Source organism: Ranitomeya variabilis, chromosome 5 (assembly GCF_051348905.1).
Source record: "Ranitomeya variabilis isolate aRanVar5 chromosome 5, aRanVar5.hap1, whole genome shotgun sequence".
NCBI lineage: Eukaryota > Metazoa > Chordata > Amphibia > Anura > Dendrobatidae > Ranitomeya > Ranitomeya variabilis.
Window position 1 is genome coordinate 52,964,083 of NC_135236.1, and position 19,395 is coordinate 52,983,477.

The 19,395-nt window shown below is 52.2% G+C and overlaps 1 protein-coding gene across 2 annotated transcripts in view; it reads left to right on the top strand.

Moving 5' to 3' along the window:
- The window catches only part of QTRT1 (queuine tRNA-ribosyltransferase catalytic subunit 1), a 53,010-nt gene extending 34,862 nt beyond the window's left edge, over positions 1-18,148 (top strand). Inside the window, exons 1-10 of one of the 2 annotated variants that reach the window (XM_077262005.1) lie at positions 4,462-4,751; positions 7,327-7,395; positions 8,156-8,294; positions 11,036-11,114; positions 11,204-11,319; positions 12,432-12,570; positions 15,334-15,409; positions 16,947-17,056; positions 17,138-17,222; positions 17,622-18,148. In XM_077262005.1, the coding sequence (XP_077118120.1) occupies positions 4,527-4,751; positions 7,327-7,395; positions 8,156-8,294; positions 11,036-11,114; positions 11,204-11,319; positions 12,432-12,570; positions 15,334-15,409; positions 16,947-17,056; positions 17,138-17,222; positions 17,622-17,774 (1,191 nt within the window). In that variant the 5' untranslated portion in view covers positions 4,462-4,526 and the 3' untranslated portion in view covers positions 17,775-18,148. Of the gene's footprint in view, positions 1-4,461; positions 4,752-7,326; positions 7,396-8,155; positions 8,295-11,035; positions 11,115-11,203; positions 11,320-12,431; positions 12,571-15,333; positions 15,410-16,946; positions 17,057-17,137; positions 17,223-17,621 lie in introns of those variants that run through there. The other variant, XM_077262006.1, reaches the window with a different exon arrangement.
- Positions 18,149-19,395: the final 1,247 nt, after the last annotated feature.

A 19,395-nucleotide genomic window follows, 5' to 3' on the forward strand; every position in this document is an offset into this window, starting at 1 on the left:
AGACCATGTATTGATTATCGGCTTTTGAATAAAATCACTGTTAAATACCAATACCCATTGCCGTTGCTGACTGATTTGTTTGCTCGCATAAAGGGGGCCAAGTGGTTCTCTAAGATTGACCTTCGTGGGGCGTATAATTTGGTGCGAATCAGGCAGGGGGATGAGTGGAAAACCGCATTTAATACGCCCGAGGGCCACTTTGAGTACTTAGTGATGCCTTTTGGTCTTTCAAATGCTCCGTCAGTTTTCCAGTCCTTTATGCATGATATTTTTCGTGATTATTTGGATAAATTTATGATTGTGTATCTGGATGATATTCTGATTTTTTCGGATGACTGGGACTCTCATGTCCAGCAAGTCAGGAGGGTTTTTCAGGTTTTGCGGTCTAATTCTTTGTGTGTGAAGGGTTCTAAGTGTGTTTTTGGGGTACAGAGGATTTCCTTTTTGGGATATATTTTTTCCCCCTCTTCCATTGAAATGGATCCTGTCAAGGTTCAAGCTATTTGTGATTGGACGCAGCCCTCTTCTCTTAAGAGTCTTCAGAAATTTTTGGGCTTTGCTAACTTTTATCGTCGATTTATTGCTGGTTTTTCGGATATTGCTAAGCCATTGACCGATTTGACTAAGAAGGGTGCTGATGTTGCTGATTGGTCCCCTGATGCTGTGGAGGCCTTTCGGGAGCTTAAGCGCCGTTTTTCCTCTGCCCCTGTGTTGCGTCAGCCCGATGTTGCTCTACCTTTTCAGGTTGAGGTCGACGCTTCTGAGATCGGAGCTGGGGCAGTGTTGTCGCAGAAAAGTTCTGACTGCTCCGTGATGAGGCCTTGTGCCTTCTTTTCCCGTAAATTTTCGCCCGCTGAGCGGAATTATGATGTTGGGAATCGGGAGCTTTTGGCCATGAAGTGGGCTTTTGAGGAGTGGCGCCATTGGCTTGAGGGGGCCAGACATCAGGTGGTGGTATTGACTGACCACAAAAATTTGATTTATCTTGAGACCGCCAGGCGCCTGAATCCTAGACAGGCGCGCTGGTCATTATTTTTCTCTCGGTTTAATTTTGTGGTGTCATACCTACCGGGTTCTAAGAATGTTAAGGCGGATGCCCTTTCTAGGAGTTTTGAGCCTGACTCGCCTGGTAACTCTGAGCCCACAGGTATCCTTAAGGATGGAGTGGTATTGTCAGCCGTTTCTCCAGACCTGCGGCGGGCCTTGCAGGAGTTTCAGGCGGATAGACCTGATCGTTGCCCACCTGATAAACTGTTTGTTCCTGATGATTGGACCAGTAGAGTCATCTCTGAGGTTCATTCTTCTGCGTTGGCAGGTCATCCTGGCATTTTTGGTACCAGGGATTTGGTGGCAAGGTCCTTCTGGTGGCCTTCCCTGTCACGAGATGTGCGAGGCTTTGTGCAGTCTTGTGACGTTTGTGCTCGGGCCAAGCCTTGTTGTTCTCGGGCTAGTGGATTATTGTTGCCCTTGCCTATTCCTAAGAGGCCTTGGACGCACATCTCGATGGATTTTATTTCAGATCTGCCTGTTTCTCAGAAGATGTCTGTCATCTGGGTGGTGTGTGACCGTTTCTCTAAGATGGTCCATTTGGTTCCTCTGCCCAAGTTGCCTTCTTCTTCCGAGTTGGTTCCTCTGTTTTTTCAAAATGTTGTTCGTTTGCATGGTATTCCTGAGAATATCGTTTCTGACAGAGGGACCCAATTCGTGTCTAGATTTTGGCGGGCATTCTGTGCTAGGATGGGCATAGATTTATCTTTTTCGTCCGCTTTCCATCCTCAGACGAATGGCCAGACCGAGCGGATTAATCAGACCCTGGAGACATATCTGAGGTGTTTTGTGTCTGCTGACCAGGATGATTGGGTTGCTTTTTTGCCATTGGCGGAGTTCGCTCTCAATAATCGGGCCAGCTCTGCCACTTTGGTGTCCCCGTTTTTCTGTAATTCGGGGTTTCATCCTCGATTTTCCTCTGGTCAGGTGGAATCTTCGGATTGTCCTGGAGTGGATGCTGTGGTGGAGAGATTGCATCAGATCTGGGGGCAAGTGGTGGACAATTTGAGGTTGTCCCAGGAGAAGACTCAGCTTTTTGCCAACCGCCACCGTCGTGTTGGTCCTCGGCTTTGTGTTGGGGATTTGGTGTGGTTGTCTTCTCGTTTTGTCCCTATGAGGGTCTCTTCTCCTAAGTTTAAGCCTCGGTTCATCGGCCCGTATAAGATATTGGAGATTCTTAACCCTGTTTCCTTCCGTTTGGACCTCCCTGCATCCTTTTCTATTCATAACGTTTTTCATCGGTCATTATTGCGCAGGTATGAGGTACCGGTTGTGCCTTCCGTTGAGCCTCCTGCTCCGGTGTTGGTTGAGGGTGAGTTGGAGTACGTTGTGGAGAAAGTCTTGGACTCTCGTGTTTCCAGACGGAGACTCCAGTATCTGGTCAAGTGGAAGGGATACGGCCAGGAGGATAATTCTTGGGTGAATGCATCTGATGTTCATGCCTCTGATCTGGTTCGTGCCTTTCATAGGGCCCATCCTGATCGCCCTGGTGGTTCTGGTGAGGGTTCGGTGCCCCCTCCTTGAGGGGGGGGGTACTGTTGTGAATTTGGATTCTGGGCTCCCCCGGTGGCTACTGGTGGAATTGAACTGGTGTCTTCATCTTCTCTGTTCACCTGTTCCCATCAAGATGTGGGAGTCGCTATATAACCTTGCTGCTCTGTTAGTTGCTTGCCGGTCAACAATGTTATCAGAAGCCTCTCTGTGCTTGTTCCTGCTCCTAGACAACTACTAGATAAGTTGGACTCTTGTCCATGTTTGTTTTTGCATTTTTGTTCCAGTTCACAGCTGTAGTTTCGTTACTGTGTCTGGAAAGCTCTTGTGAACAGGAATTGCCACTCTGGTGTTATGAGTTAATGCCAGAGTTTTAAAGTAATTTCTGGATGGTGTTTTGATAGGGTTTTCAGCTGACCATGAAAGTGTCCTTTCTGTCTTCTGCTATGTAGTAAGTGGACCTCAAATTTGCTAAACCTATTTTCATACTACGTTTGTTATTTCATCTTTATTCACCGCCAATACATGTGGGGGGCCTCTGTCTCCTTTCGGGGTATTTCTCTAGAGGTGAGCTAGGACTGATATTTTCCTCTGCTAGCATTATTTAGTCCTCCGGCTGGTGCTGGGCATCTAGAATCAACGTAGGCATGCTACCCGGCCACTGCTAGTTGTGCGTTAGGTTTAGTTCATGGTCAGCTCAGTTCCCATCTTCCAAGAGCTAGTTCCTATATATGCTTATGCTATGTTCTCTTGCCATTGAGATCATGACAGTGGATATTATTGTGTGGCACTGTGGATGTTATTATGGGGCACTGTGGATATTATTGTGTGGCACTGTGGATGTTATTATGGGGCACTGTGGATATTATTGTGTGGCACTGTGGATGTTATTATGGGGCACCGTGGATATTATTGTGTGGCACGGTGGATGTTATTATGGGGCACTGTGGATGTTATTATGGAGCACAAAGGATATTGTGTGGCACTGTGGATGTTATAATTGGGCATTGTGGATGTTACGGTGTACTTTGGATGTTATGGGGTACTGTGTGTATTATGGGGCATCGTGGATATTATGGGTCACTGTGTATATTATTATGCGACACTGAAGATGTTATGTGTGTCGTGGATGATAATAATATATAAGGCACAGTGGATATTATTACACGGCATTGTGGATGTTAGTATGAGTTACTGTGGGTTTATTATGTGGTGTGGAGGGTGTGTAAACAGTTGATACAAGGGACCAAAATTGGAGAACATCTTAGAAAAGATGAGCAGGGAATCGCTAGATTAACGATAGCTCAGTCTAAAGAGATGTGATTTTAGGGCACATGTACACTGTGGATACTGGGAAGTAACCGGATTGCCTGGGGTAGAGCATTGCAGAGAACGGGTGAAGCACAAGAGAAGTGTTGGAGACGGGAGTGGGAGGCGCGGGTTCTAGAAGATGCTCGTCTTGGGTCATTAGCGGAGCGGAGGGCACGGGTAGGGTGGTAGGCAGAGACGAGGGAGGACATGGAGGGGGTGCTGAGCCGTGGAGCGCTTTGTGGGTGACAGATGTTTATACTGGGCTCTGTAGTGCACAGCAATGACCGCCACAGGGTTTACACTATTATGTGGCGCTGTGGAGGGGCTGCAGGTGCCATTATAGGGGAACGATGACTGGTAACCAATATAACAAGTGTTCATGGATTATATATGTCATAGCAGCCATCAGACTACATCCATACACAGGCTGTACCTAATCCCAGACTTTGTAGAACTACAAAGGACAGCATGCTCACAATGCTACACTAGTGACACTGAGAAATAACCTCTGGCTGTTAATGTTTAATTAAGTTGTTTTAATTAAAAAAAAACTGTAAAATGTCATAAAAAGGTGATGTAACACTTTCAATAAAGTTGTTTAAAAAAACACTTCAATTCCGCTCGCAGTTGCTAGGAGGCTGGAACGCATTACGTCACTTCCGCCTGTCAGTGGAAACATGGCGGCGCCCAGCGGACACGCGTTAATTCACCGAGTGTTAGCGGAATGTCCGGTGACGAAGGCTCGGGCCTGTGAGCTGATGTTACCGCACGGGCCGGTGAAGACCCCGGTGTTTATGCCGGTGGGAACTCCGGGCACCATGAAGGGAGTCACGGCCGAGCAGCTGCGGGACCTGGGCTGTGAGATCTGCCTGGGAAACACCTACCACCTGGGCATGAGGCCGGTAATACAGCAGTGGAGGAGGGGGCGCGGGGCTGAATGACAGGAAGTGCTACTGTCTGCTGAACTACAACCCCCAGCATTCCATAGTTCCATTCTATGGGGGAGGGTCTTGTCTAATAAAGTTTTTGATTGTTAATATTTAGGAAAATGTATATGCAAATGAGGGTGTCTTGTGATCCCATTGGCTGAGAGGCGTCACATGACTTCTCTCGACGCTAAAATGGCGCGTCCCACAACTACTTGTAATGAAAAATCAATCCGAAAGTTTCACACTCCTTTATTATTCCGAATATCGCCTTCACATCACAGGATGTAGGGGCACGGGGTGTACGGAGGGTGTGGGGTGCAAGGAAGACACGGGGTGTACGGAGGGTGTGGGGTGCATGGAGGGAGCGGGGCGCAAGGAAGGCACGGGGTGTACGGAGGGTGTGGGGTGCAAGGAAGACACGGGGTGTATGGAGGGCACGAGGTGTATGGAGGGCACGGGGTGTACGGAAGGCGGAGCGCATGGAGGGCACAGGGTGTATGGAGGGTGCGGGGCGCATGGAGGATGCAGGGGGCACGGGGTGTACGGAGGGTGCGGGGTGCATGGAGGGAGCGGGGCGCAAGGAAGGCACGGGGTGTATGGAGCGCACGGGGTGTACGGCGGGTGCGGGGTGCACGGAAGGCGGAGGGCACAGGGTGTACGGAGGGTGCGGGGCGCATGGAGGGTGCAGGGGGCACGTGTACGGAGGGTGCGGGGTTTACGAAAGGCTGGGCGCATGGAGGGCACAGGGTGTACAGAGGGTGCAGGGCGCATGGAGGGCATGGGGTGTACGGAGGGTGCGGGGCGCATGGAGGGCATGGGGGGTAGGGGGTGTACGGAGGGTACGGGGTGCAAGGAAGACACGGGGTGTATGGAGGGCACGGGGTGTACGGCGGGTGTGGGGTGCACGGAAGGCGGAGGGCACAGGGTGTACGGAGGGTGCGGGGCGCATGGAGGGTGCACGGGGTGTACGGAGGGTGCGGGGTGCACGGAAGGCGGGGTGCATGGAGGGCACAGGGTGTACGGAGGGTGCGGGGCGCATGGAGGATGCAGGGATCACGGGGTGTACGGAGGGTGCGGGGTTCACGGAAGGCGGGGCGCATGGAGGGCACAGGGTGTACAGAGGGTGCGGGGCGCATGGAGGGCACGGGGTGTACGTAGGGTGCGGGGCGCACGGAGGGTACGGGGTGCAGGGAAGGTGCAATGTGAATGGAGGATGGAGTGTATGGAGGGGGCTCAGAAGCTGCTGCTGACGGGCGACCAGATCCAGCTCCCATTGCTGCCGTTTAACCACTTACATGCTACAGAGACCCTGATTTTTGCTTTATTCTGCAGCACAAGGTTCAAGTCCTCTCCAGGGGAACTGGAAAAAACAATTAAAATCTGTTTCTCACATCTTAAAAAAAAAAAAGCCACCTTTAGAGTTTTTACACCACTAAAATAATATAAAAAAACCTCGATAATTTCGGTGACCGTGGAATCGCACTGACCAGAAGGATCTTGTTACCAGTGATTTTACGGTAAAAATCCGCTTGGTTTGAGACCCCCCCACATTACATGGTGGGATAATCAGATGAAGATTCACTGTAGGCTGCAGTCTCTGCCCCTTCCCGAAGCAAAATGTGATTAGTGAAGTCCATACCTTTGGCTGGGCTAGTCCCTACTCTGGTGAGAATGCACCGATTGTCAATTCCAACGTATGCTCGGTGGATCTCTGTCACTGTGTAATGTGCATAGTGACAGTGCACTCTCGTTGGCTCACATAAGAAGTAACGAGCCTGCAGGAGAGCGCACTGTCAGTGTGCCTTATATGAATACCGGGTGTGTAGAGACTAGAGGTGCCCCCGAAAGTGACATCACTTGTAGGGGCAGCACTGGCTAATTCTCTTACAACAATCACTGACAGTTCACTCTCTCATCGGCTCAGATAAGAAGTAGCGAGCCTGCAGGAGAGCGCACTGTCAGTGTGCATTGTATGAATACCCGGCGTGTAGAGACTAGTGACGTGACTTGTAGGGGCAGCACTGGCTAATTCTCTTACAACGATCACTGACAGTGCTCTCTCTCGTCGGCTCAGATAAGAAGTAGCGAGCCTGCAGGAGAGCGCACTGTCAGTGTGCATTGTATGAATACCCTGCGTGTAGAGACTAGTGACGTGACTTGTAGGGGCAGCGCTGCCTAATCTTCTTACAGCGATCAGTGACAGTGCGCTCTTCTTAATGTAGTCTTCTCTGATAGGGCAGTAACACTGACGAGAGGAATAGTATCACCCAGCTGCACATTTTGGCCAGAGCTACCTGGTGACTTTGGTTACATGACAGTAGTGAGTAGAGCGGTGGTCCCACATGCACACATCTTTATAGGGACTTTGAGACCCCCCTATTTTGGGATTGGTGGCTGTCGGACCCCCCAGAGATCATACATTTATTACCTATCCTGTAACCCTTGTGTCCCCCCGAGTCTCCTAATCGCCCTCTGTCCTTGTGGACAAATATTCCCCCCTCTTCTCTTCCATGATAGAATTTAACCCCTTCTTGCTTTTCTCCGTCAGGGCCCAGAAATAATGAAGAAGGTAAACGGCCTCCACGGCTTCATGAGCTGGGATCGAAACCTTCTGACTGTAAGTGTGGAGCTGGGAGAGAGGGGAGATGCCGTCTACGATGGTGATGCTCTGACAGATTCGTGCCCGCCACCTTAAAGGGGTCCTGTCAATTATAAGAAATACATAAAAAATGAGAGTAGATGAAATTCTAAGACATGTCATTAGCAAATGTGATGATTTCCCTCCCTATTACAGGGGCACAGGCTTCACTTTACCACGGTGGGCACAAAATTTTCTCTGTTTTTGGGACAGTTGCCCCCCATATTGTGTCCAGTTGAACTCTGGGGGTCGAGTTCCTCACTGTAAATTTGAGTCCGAGCTAAGAACCTGGTAAATAGTGCGATAGTGTAGTCCCTGACCGGGGACAGAGGACACACGGACTGCTGTCAGTCACTTACAGGAGGTGGACAACTTCATGGACATTTTATTTAAATGGAACTATTATCATTTTTGTGATTGGCTTTTATTAATTCCCTCTGCCGGCTGCAGAATGAGTCCACTGAGAATCCGTCAGCGAGCTCGTTCTGAGTTTCTTTCTGATTTCTGACCACAGACCCCATCATTGTTGAATGTCCTTTTTCATGATCTCTTGTTGCTGTCACTGCCCCTGAAGAAGGTTTGTGACTTCAGGAGTGACGCCTGCAGAGCAGCGCCGTGCGCCCCCGATGCTTTCTCTAGGACCTGCTCTATAGCGCCACCTATCGTACCACATTTTCTACCAGATATTAGTGAAATGTTTCCGGCGTCTGTGACTTTCCCCCCTTTCACCCGGCCACAGGACAGCGGCGGCTTCCAGATGGTGTCGCTGGTGGAGCTCTCCAAGGTGGCGGAGGACGGCGTGCACTTCACGTCTCCGTATGATGGGAAGGAGATTCTCCTCACCCCGGAGAAATCCATCGAGATCCAGAACGCGTTGGGTGAGTGAGTGACGTCTCCTCGTCCTTAAAGGGACAGTGCTGGCGAATACTGGATGCATGGTCTCATGCCGATGGGGGCGGTGATGTGCCACTGAGGGGGCGGCACGTAAAACAGTCATCATATTAGAGGCGAGCAAAAAGATTTGTGCTGCCTTCATGGCGGCCAGACCAGGGGAGTGTCACTTCTGCGTCGGTCATCATGGCCACTCCTTTTGCTCACGCGCCGTCATGACGTGCGCCACTTCACCAGCACAAGCATTGCCATGAAGGAACAAACTGGACCAGGGTTGGCTTTTTGCTCATCTCTTATCATCATGCCGTATCATTTTATGTACGTGATTAGCATCGCTGTCAGCCTCCTCGGGACGGAGCGTTCTGCCCTGCCGGTCTCTTGTGCACCGTAGGCCGCCATCCTGGTGCAGGCGGTATTATGCTGGGTGCGGGCGCTGGGTACAAGGGGCCTTTCCATGTCCTGTGATTGGTGGACACCAAGTTGGTACTTCTAAGGTCGGGGGTAATGAAGGAGCCAGTGCCGTACCAGCCAGCTGAAGTGGGGGCATTCTCACTCTGCAGGGGGCATTTATATCATGTGGGGAGCACAAAGAGGTGGATTCTAGTTTTGGAGGATTACTAGTAGCAGAAGAGACCACAGGTGACGAGGAAGAAGGGGGGGAGGGAGAGCTGGGTTATAGGGAACACCCACTGAGCCCCAAGCCTGCAGCCGCACCAGCAGGTAAAGATCCTCCTCCGCCCGCTGCAGTGTGTGGTGTGCATTGTCAGCGCCCGTCCTCATCCCTCCTCTCCGCCCGCTGCAGTGTGTGGTGTGCATTGTCAGCGCCCGTCCTCATCCCTCCTCTCCGCCCGCTGCCGTATGTGGTATGCACTGTCGGTGCCCATCCTCATCCCTCCTCTCCGCCCGCAGCAGTGTGTGGTGTGCATTGTCAGCGCCCGTCCTCATCCCTCCTCTCCGCCCGCTGCCGTATGTGGTGTGCACTGTCGGTGCCCATCCTCATCCCTCCTCTCCGCCCGCAGCAGTGTGTGGTGTGCATTGTCAGCGCCTGTCCTCATCCCTCCTCTCCGCTCCCTGCAGTGTGTGGTGTGCATTGTCAGCGCCTGTCCTCATCCCTCCTCTCCGCTCCCTGCAGTGTGTGGTGTGCACTGTCAGCGCCCGTCCTCATCCCTCCTCTCCGCCCACTGCCGTGTGTGGTGTGCATTGTCAGCGCCCGTCCTCATCCCTCCTCTCCGCCCGCTGCAGTGTGTGGTGTGCACTGTCAGCGCCCGTCCTCATCCCTCCTCTCCGCCCGCTGCAGTGTGTGGTGTGCATTGTCAGCGCCCATCCTCATCCCTCCTCTCCGCCCGCTGCCGTGTGTGGTGTGCACTGTCAGCGCCCGTCCTCAACCCTCCTCTCCGCCCGCTGCAGTGTGTGGTGTGCATTGTCAGCGCCCGTCCTCATCCCTCCTCTCCGCCCGATGCAGTGTGCTGTGTGCATTGTCAGCGCCCATCCTCATCCCTCCTCTCCGCCCGCTGCAGTGTGTGGTGTGGACTGTCAGCGCCCGTCCTCATCCCTCCTCTCCACCCGCTGCAGTGTGAGGTGTGCATTGTCATCGCCCGTCCTCATCCCTTCTCCTCTCCGCCCGCTGCAGTGTGTGGTGTGCATTGTCAGCGCCGTCCTCATCCCTCCTCTCCCCCCTCTGCAGTGTGTGGTGTGCATTGTCATCGCCCGTCCTCATCCCTTCTCCTCTCCGCCCGCTGCAGTGTGTGGTGTGCATTGTCAGCGCCCGTCCTCATCCCTCCTCTCCGCCCGCTGCAGTGTGTGGTGTGCATTGTCAGCGCCTGTCCTCATCCCTCCTCTCCGCCCGCTGCCGTGTGTGGTGTGCACTGTCAGCGCCCGTCCTCAACCCTCCTCTCCGCCCGCTGCAGTGTGTGGTGTGCATTGTCAGCGCCCGTCCTCATCCCTCCTCTCCGCCCGATGCAGTGTGCTGTGTGCATTGTCAGCGCCCATCCTCATCCCTCCTCTCCGCCCGCTGCAGTGTGTGGTGTGCATTGTCAGCGCCCGTCCTCATCCCTTCTCTCCGCCCGCTGCAGTGTGTGGTGTGCATTATCCGCGCCCGTCCTCATCCCTCCTCTCCGCCCGCTGCAGTGTGTGGTGTGCACTGTCAGCACCCGTCCTCATCCCTCCTCTCCGCCCGCTGCAGTGTGTGGTGTGCACTGTCAGCACCCGTCCTCATCCCTCCTCTCCGCCCGCTGCAGTGTGTGGTGTGCACTGTCAGCGCCCGTCCTCATCCCTCCTCTCCGCCCGCTGCAGTGTGTGGTGTGCACTGTCAGCGCCCGTCCTCATCCCTCCTCTCCGCCCGCTGCAGTGTGTGTTGTGCATTGTCAGCGCCTGTCCTCATCCCTCCTCTCCGCCCGCTGCAGTGTGTGGTGGGCATTGTCAGCGCCCGTCCTCATCCCTCCTCTCCGCCCGCTGCAGTGTGTGGTGTGCACTGTCAGCACCCGTCCTCATCCCTCCTCTCCGCCCGCTGCAGTGTGTGGTGTGCACTGTCAGCGCCCGTCCTCATCCCTCCTCTCCGCCCGCTGCAGTGTGTGGTGTGCATTGTCAGCGCCGTCCTCATCCCTCCTCTCCCCCCTCTGCAGTGTGTGGTGTGCATTGTCATCGCCCGTCCTCATCCCTTCTCTCCGCCCGCTGCAGTGTGTGGTGTGCACTGTCAGCACCCGTCCTCATCCCTCCTCTCCGCCCGCAGGCTCTGACATCATGATGCAGCTGGATGATGTGGTGAGCAGCACCATCTCCGGTCCTCGGGTGGAGGAGGCCATGTACAGGTCGGCACTAGGAGGCGCTCACACTCGCCCGTCTTCACATCCGTACTTATGACACGTGACGTTGCATTGTCGCCATTCTCCGGCCTCAGATCCGTCCGCTGGTTAGATCGCTGCATCGCCGCCAACCGGAACCCGGAGAGGCAGAATCTGTTCGCCATCATCCAAGGAGGCCTGAACGCTGAGCTGCGCAGGAAGTGTTTGGACGGTAGGTTCAGCATCACGGCATGTGGGGACCGGCCTCACTGTGCAGCCTGGTATAGAACACATGCTCAATCCTGCTGGCTTCACAGCTGAAATCTCCCAGCATTCTCTGTAGGCTCAATATTCCACTAATAGTGTTCTCTGATGACTGACATTTGGGAATCGTCTTTACACCACTGCCTACAGAGTACAGCTCTGGGGTGTAATGCAGGATAACTAATGTATGTACACAGTGACTGCACCAGCAGAATAGTGAGCGCAGCTCTGGGGTATAATACAGGTTGTAACTCAGGACCAGTACAGGATCAGTAATGTAATGTATGTACACATTGACTGCACCAGCAGAATAGTGAGTGCAGCTCTGGAGTATAATACAGAATGTAACTCAGGATCAATACAGGATCAGTAAAGTAATGTATGTACACAGTGACTGCACCAGCAGAATAGTGAGTGCAGCTCTGGAGTATAATACAGGATTTAACTCAGGATCAGTAAAGTAATGTATGTACACAGTGACTGCACCAGCAGAATAGTGAGTGCAGCTCTGGGGTATAATACAGGATGTAACTCAGGATCAGTAATGTAATGTATGTACACAGTGACTGCACCAGCAGAATAGTGAGTGCAGCTCTGGGGTATAATACAGGAGGTAACTCAGGATCAGTAATGTAATGTATGTACACAGTGACTGCACCAGCAGAATAGTGAGTGCAGCTCTGGAGTATAATACAGGATGTAACTCAGGATCAGTAATGTAATGTATGTACACAGTGACTGCACTAGCAGAATAGTGATTGCAGCTCTGGGGTATAATACAGGATGTAACTCAGGATCAGTAATGTAATGTATGTACACAGTGACTGCACCAGCAGAATAGTGATTGCAGCTCTGGGGTATAATACAGGATGTAACTCAGGATCAGTAATGTAATGTATGTACACAGTGACTGCACCAGCAGAATAGTGAGTGCAGCTCTGGGGTATAATACAGGATGTAACTCAGGATCAGTAATGTAATGTATGTACACAGTGACTGCACCAGCAGAATAGTGAGTGCAGCACTTTGCAATGTGATTTTTTTCTTATCTTTAAAAATAGTTGTCTGATCTCTTTTCAGAGATGACCAAGCGAGATGTTCCTGGATTTGCCATTGGCGGCCTGAGTGGAGGGGAGGAGAAGGACCACTTTTGGCGGATGGTGACTCTCAGCACTGACTACTTACCCAAGGACAAACCTCGCTACCTCATGGGAGTCGGGTAAGGCCCTTCTGGAAGTATTGTGTTTTCTCTCTTTCTTAAAGGAATTTTGCGTGACCTTAAAGGGTACATGTGAGAAGTTTTAACCTATGGGGTACTGAGACCCCCACCGATTGCTTGTTTATGTCTGTGCACCCAAGCGGCCATCAATCAAAACTTTTATTACTTTGATTTGTCAAAACCTTTTTTCTTTTCTGTTTGATATGATCAGTGTCCGTCAGTAAGTGATCGGCTGCAGTCCGTCTGCTGGCGATCAGTGCAAGAAAGTGTCTGCACAGCGCCATACACACAGTTGTGGCTGAGTCTGGTACTGCAGCACCAGGTACAGCTACCTGTGGCTGAGAATTGGGCCCTAGTTAAGTTTTGTCAGGGATCTTCCTAGTATGGTGGTCTCCATTTTGTCCTGTCTTTCTATTTTTTTTTTTTTAACAGCTCCCTTTGTCTACATTTTTGCACTTTCTTACAATTACTCTCAACCTCCTCATACATTACTGCGGGGGCTGTAGTTCTGTGCGCTTATTACACCACACATCTGTGCTTCTTGGTATCACTCTTCATATTGAGAAACCATCGATCTCTGAATTAATGTAATCACTGATCTTCAGAGCCTTTCTCTGACTCTGGGGTGTCTCATCTCCCAGATCCCTACCGATTCCTCAATGGTGTCTCATCGGCTGATCCCTACCGATCTCTCTGACTCTGGGGAGTCTTATCTCCTAGATCTCTACTGATCCCTCTGACTCTGGGGAGTCTCATCTCCCAGATCCCTACTGATCCTTCTGACTTGGGGGAATCTCATTTCCCAGATCCCTACCGATCCCTTTGACTCGGGAGAGTCTCATCTCCCAGATTGTTACCGATCCCTCTGACTCAGGGGAATCTCATCTCCCAGATCCCCTACCAATCCCTCTGACTTGGGGAGTCTCGTCTCCCAGATTCTTACCAATCCCTCTGACTCAGGGGAATCTCATCTCCCAGATCCCTACTGATCCCTCTGACTCAGTGGAGTCTCATCTCCCAGATCCCTACTGATCCCTCTGACTCAGTGGAGTCTCATCTCCCAGATCCCTACTGATCCCTCTGACTCAGTGGAGTCTCATCTCCCAGATCCCTACTGATCCCTCTGACTCAGTGGAGTCTCATCTCCCAGATCCCTCCTGATCCCTCTGACTCAGTGGAGTCTCATCTCCCAGATCCCTCCTGATCCCTCTGACTCAGTGGAGTCTCATCTCCCAGATCCCTACTGATCCCTCTGACTCAGTGGAGTCTCATCTCCCAGATCCCTACTGATCCCTCTGACTCAGTGGAGTCTCATCTCCCAGATCCCTTGCGATCCCTCTGACTCAGTGGAGTCTCATCTCCCAGATCCCTTGCGATCCCTCTGACTCAGTGGAGTCTCATCTCCCAGATCGCTTGCGATCCCTCTGACTCAGTGGAGTCTCATCTCCCAGATCCCTACCAATCCCTCTGACTTGGGGAGTCTCGTCTCCCAGATTCTTACCAATCCCTCTGACTCAGTGGAGTCTCATCTCCCAGATCCCTACTGATCCCTCTGACTTGGGGGGGGGGGGGGGGGGGGTTAGTCTCACCTCCCAGATCCCTTGCGATCCCTCTGACTCAGTGGAGTCTCATCTCCCAGATTGTTACCGATCCCTCTGACTCAGGGGAATCTCATCTCCCAGATCCCTACCAATCCCACTGACTTGGGGAGTCTCGTCTCCCAGATTCTTACCGATCCCTCTGACTCAGGGGAATCTCATCTCCCAGATCCCTACTGATCCCTCTGACTCAGTGGAGTCTCATCTCCCAGATCCCTACTGATCCCTCTGACTCAGTGGAGTCTCATCTCCCAGATCCCTCCTGATCCCTCTGACTCAGTGGAGTCTCATCTCCCAGATCCCTCCTGATCCCTCTGACTCAGTGGAGTCTCATCTCCCAGATCCCTACTGATCCCTCTGACTCAGTGGAGTCTCATCTCCCAGATCCCTACTGATCCCTCTGACTCAGTGGAGTCTCATCTCCCAGATCCCTTGCGATCCCTCTGACTCAGTGGAGTCTCATCTCCCAGATCGCTTGCGATCCCTCTGACTCAGTGGAGTCTCATCTCCCAGATCCCTACCAATCCCTCTGACTTGGGGAGTCTCGTCTCCCAGATTCTTACCAATCCCTCTGACTCAGTGGAGTCTCATCTCCCAGATCCCTACTGATCCCTCTGACTTGGGGGGGGGGGGGGGGGGGGGTTAGTCTCACCTCCCAGATCCCTTGCGATCCCTCTGACTCAGTGGAGTCTCATCTCCCAGATTGTTACCGATCCCTCTGACTCAGGGGAATCTCATCTCCCAGATCCCTACCAATCCCTCTGACTTGGGGAGTCTCGTCTCCCAGATTCTTACCGATCCCTCTGACTCAGGGGAATCTCATCTCCCAGATCCCTACTGATCCCTCTGACTCAGTGGAGTCTCATCTCCCAGATCCCTACTGATCCCTCTGACTCAGTGGAGTCTCATCTCCCAGATCCCTACTGATCCCTCTGACTCAGTGGAGTCTCATCTCCCAGATCGCTTGCGATCCCTCTGACTCAGTGGAGTCTCGTCTCCCAGATCGGGGGGGGGGGAAAGAGAGAGTCTCATCTCCCAGATCCCTCCTACTCGGGGTGGGGGGTGGTCTCGTCTCCCAGATCCCTACTGATCCCTCTGATTCTCGACAAATTAGTAGACAAAAATTTTCCTAGAACATTTTCATCCACCTTTCTGTCTCCTCCAGATACGCCACCGATCTTGTAGTTTGCGTCGCTCTTGGGTGCGACATGTTTGACTGCGTGTTCCCCACCAGGACGGCCGTAAGTATCTTCTGCCTGATGTATGATGACGACCTTTAACCTTTTCAGGAACTGGTTGATACCCAGAGCGGAGTTCATCTGATTGTTTGGTGTAAGTTGTTGTCCAGACTTGGGGGACACGTCTGCAGTGACTGTGCACAGTGCGAGCCGTCAGGATTCTCCGTTATTAGCGGCAGGTGCCGATTTACGTGCTCCTGGCCACATTCCCACTAGACGTGACTGGCCTCTCTCAATACACTTCCATTGTGGATGGACGCACACGACTAGTCTGCACGTGACTGAACCTATGCAAATAACCGTGTCGGAGGATCCTGACAGCGTGCAGTGGGCACACTGTGAGGATTCACAAATCTACAGCCACATAGACTGCAGACCTGTACCCAAAGCTTGGACAACCCTATCAATTTCTGTCAGCGCCATTTAATAAGCGCAAAAGCAGAGGTGCACCATTTTGTGGGCCCATCCGACCCCTTATGGTGCAATGGATCCTTGTGGACATGCAGAAGATTATCCCACCCCCATGGCGGACATCTTGTTCCTCCTGTAAGCCCCTGAGCCTTCATAAGAGACCGTCGTCTACTGTATGTAGGGAACAAGTCCCCTGAGGAAACTAAAGGAAGTAAAAGAAAAAAAAAAAGTTATACATTTTTTTTTTTTCCTTCAACTTTTAACCCCGAAAAGTTTGTGTTCTGGAAAACCACGTAAACACTAATCCAGAGGGTAATGGGATCGGCCATGTCTGGTCTCCGGGGGTCATTATCTCCCCGTCCCTGGTGTTATCACCGATTCTTGGGCCTTACGGAGGCGACGTTCTCGTTATTACTGTTACGCTCCACAGATCCCCAATCTCCTACTAATCCTGAGAAGACAATTAGGCCCCGTCCTCCAGGGTGATAGGAAAGCTCTAGTGTAATCTCAGGGTAACACTAAAAGGGGCGACCATCTTTAATAAAAGGGGTATTCTCAAGTTTGGAAGTTATCACTCATCCATAGCCAATCACTAGAGGTCCGACTGCTGGGACCCCCCCAATCCCGAGAAGAGGGGCTCTGAGGAGCCTGTGTGAACGGACCTGTAGTCACTCACGCACAAATCGCTCTATTCACAGGAGCAGCGGGAATTACTGAGCTGCTGCAGAACCTCATACACACCTCATCTGCTGCAGAACCTCCACATGAACACCTTAGCTGATGCAGAACGTCTTCACACACGCCTCATCTGCTGCAGAACCTCCTCATGAACACCTCATCTGCTGCAGAACCTCCTCATACACACCTCATCTGCTGCAGAACCTCCTCATGAACACCTTAGCTGACACAGAACGTCTTCACACATGCCTCAGCTGCTGCATAACCTCCTCCTACACACCTCATCTGCTGCAGAACCTCCTCATACACACCTCAGCTGCTGCAAAACCTCCTCATGAACACCTTAGCTGACGCAGAACGTCTTCACACACGCCTCATCTGCTGCAGAACCTCCTCATGAACACCTCAGCTGCTGCAGAACCTCCTTATATATTTATTTTGTTTCTTGTAGAGGTTCGGCTCGGCGCTGGTGCCCTGGGGATCTCTTCAGATAAAGAACAAACAGTTTGCTAAGGATTTCCAGCCCATAGACGAGGCCTGTAAATGCCCCACGTGTCAGAGGTGAGGTGCTGTGTGATACCGGCGCGGGCTGTATGCAATGACCACAGATCCGTGTCCTCAGGCCGATGATTTCTTCCCTAGATATTCCCGCGCTTATATCCATGCACTGTATAAAAGTGACACCGCAGCGATGCATCACATCACCGTCCATAACATCGCGTACCAGGTATGTGCCAGACAGGAGCTGCACAGGGGACACGTGTGTGCCGAGTCTGCTCCTCCCTCCACAGGGTGGCAGTCAGGAGGGAGGGGCTATGCGACATGGAGTCTGCTCCTCCCTCCACAGGGTGACAGGAGGGAGGAGCTATGTGACATGGAGTCTGCTCCTCCCACACAGGGTGACACGTCAGGAGGGAGGAGCTATGTGACATGGAGTCTGCCCCTCCCTCCACAGGGTGACAGTCAGTAGGGAGGAGCTATTTCTCATGTTTTTCCCCTCCCACCACAGGGTTACGGTCAGGAGGGAGGAGCTATTTCTCATGTTTTTCCCCTCCCACCACAGGGTGGCAGTCAGGAGCTATGTGACGTGATAGGACATAACCCATCTTCTCCTTCCGTTCTCCAGCTGGACCTGATGCGCTCGGTGCGGGGCAGCATTGTGGACGGCTGTTTCCCACAGTTTGTGGGGGATTTCATGAGGACCATGTACGGCACGAAGGACAAGTACCCACAGTGGGCCGTGGACGCCCTGAAGACTGTCGGCATCACCTTAGAGTGACCTCTGGATGAGGTGTAGGACGTGCGCTCCTTCTCCGGGACCCTCCGTCCTCTCTCACAGGACAGGAGGATGTCGCACCTCCAGGGGACCTGCCGGCGGTGGCCTCGTGCTGATCAGGAACTCTCCTCCTGCTTCTGGACACCACCGAGCTTTCCCAGCATGATGGATGAGGACAGCGTCAAGGACCTGGAGGCAGAACTGTGGACCCTCGCCACCTGCCATGTCTGTACTGTAATCTGTCCGTTCCTGGGGGCTGTGGGACCTGCTGGGCCTCGGCCGGACGAGGGTTCTCTCTATTTTATCCATGAATCTTCTGTCTTTCTCCGCTTTTTTAATATATATTTTTTTTACAATAAAGCCGATGGTGCAGATGAGGGCGGCCTCCGATCTAAACCTTAGCATATTCCAGAAATGGTGGCAGATGGTGCCGAGTTCATCAGTGGGTCCCAGTGATTTCTCTTACCTGGACGTCTGGGTTCTCCTGGCGCAGGACAGGTGCCAGTGATGGGCGCTGCGTTACAGCTCTGGGGTGGCTGGAGACGACCCTCCTAATTCATGATGGGGGTCCAGGAAGCTGAGATCTGAGATGTTTGATGGGGTCCTCACACTATAGAGCCGCCTGGGATGTAGAGGGGACACCGTGGTCCGTGGGAGCCTCCATTTCTGATGGTCGGGGGCAGAATTTAGGGAACACATGAATTTCAACATGAACCACCTTGTAACACACATTTTTTTGCCAGAATTCTGGAGTTAAACTTTACTTCTTTTTTTTTTGTGCAACTGATAAATGACCAACTTTTGCCATTTTCATGCCCCTTCCTGGGCAAATTTTTATATTTTTGGGAAAAATGGAGAGAGTATGGCTGAACGTGGCCGACAAATTCGGCATAATTTACCCCATCAGAGTGGCACAAATTACCAAATAATCTCACAGGGCGCTGCTTATAACGGCCCCCCCCCCCCAATGAAGTTGGCGCAAAATGGGAACATTTTCAGGACTCTCCTAACTTCCTATTCTCTTATTATTGTAGTCGAGACTTGTCATTAAAGGGGTTGTCCATGGGATGGGGTGGTAACTTCCCTACCCCCGGGGTCCAACTGTTGGGTTCCTTAAGAGTGAATGGAGCGGCAGTGCGCGTGCTCGAGCCCTGCTCCGTTCTAGAACCCCCGATTCTCGAGATCTATGAGGGTCCTAGCGGTCAGACCCCCGGCGATTAAGATTTTATCACTGAATGCCAGTGATAGGGGATGACTTCCAAACTTCAGAGTGCCCCTTTAAGTAAGTAGAGGAGCCTCAGAGATGGGGTCTTGCATTTCTAAGAAGTCGGGGCGACTCGCCGAGTCAATGCCGCATATTTTGGATGCAACGTTCCATCTTGGGGACAAGGAGGGCAGGATCCCACCGGGGGCCGACCTGGGATTACTACAGTAGGAATCTAAGGATTGATTTAACCCTTCCCCTCCGGTGATCCCATACCCAGAATATTTAGTCATTGCAGCAGTATTTTCCATTTTCTGCAGCCCACGCGCCCCTCCGCCTTCTTGTGCTTTCAGCATCTCTCGGTGCCTGGTTTACATTGTTTCTGCCCCGTCGGTGCTATATAAATGTATTTATTTAATG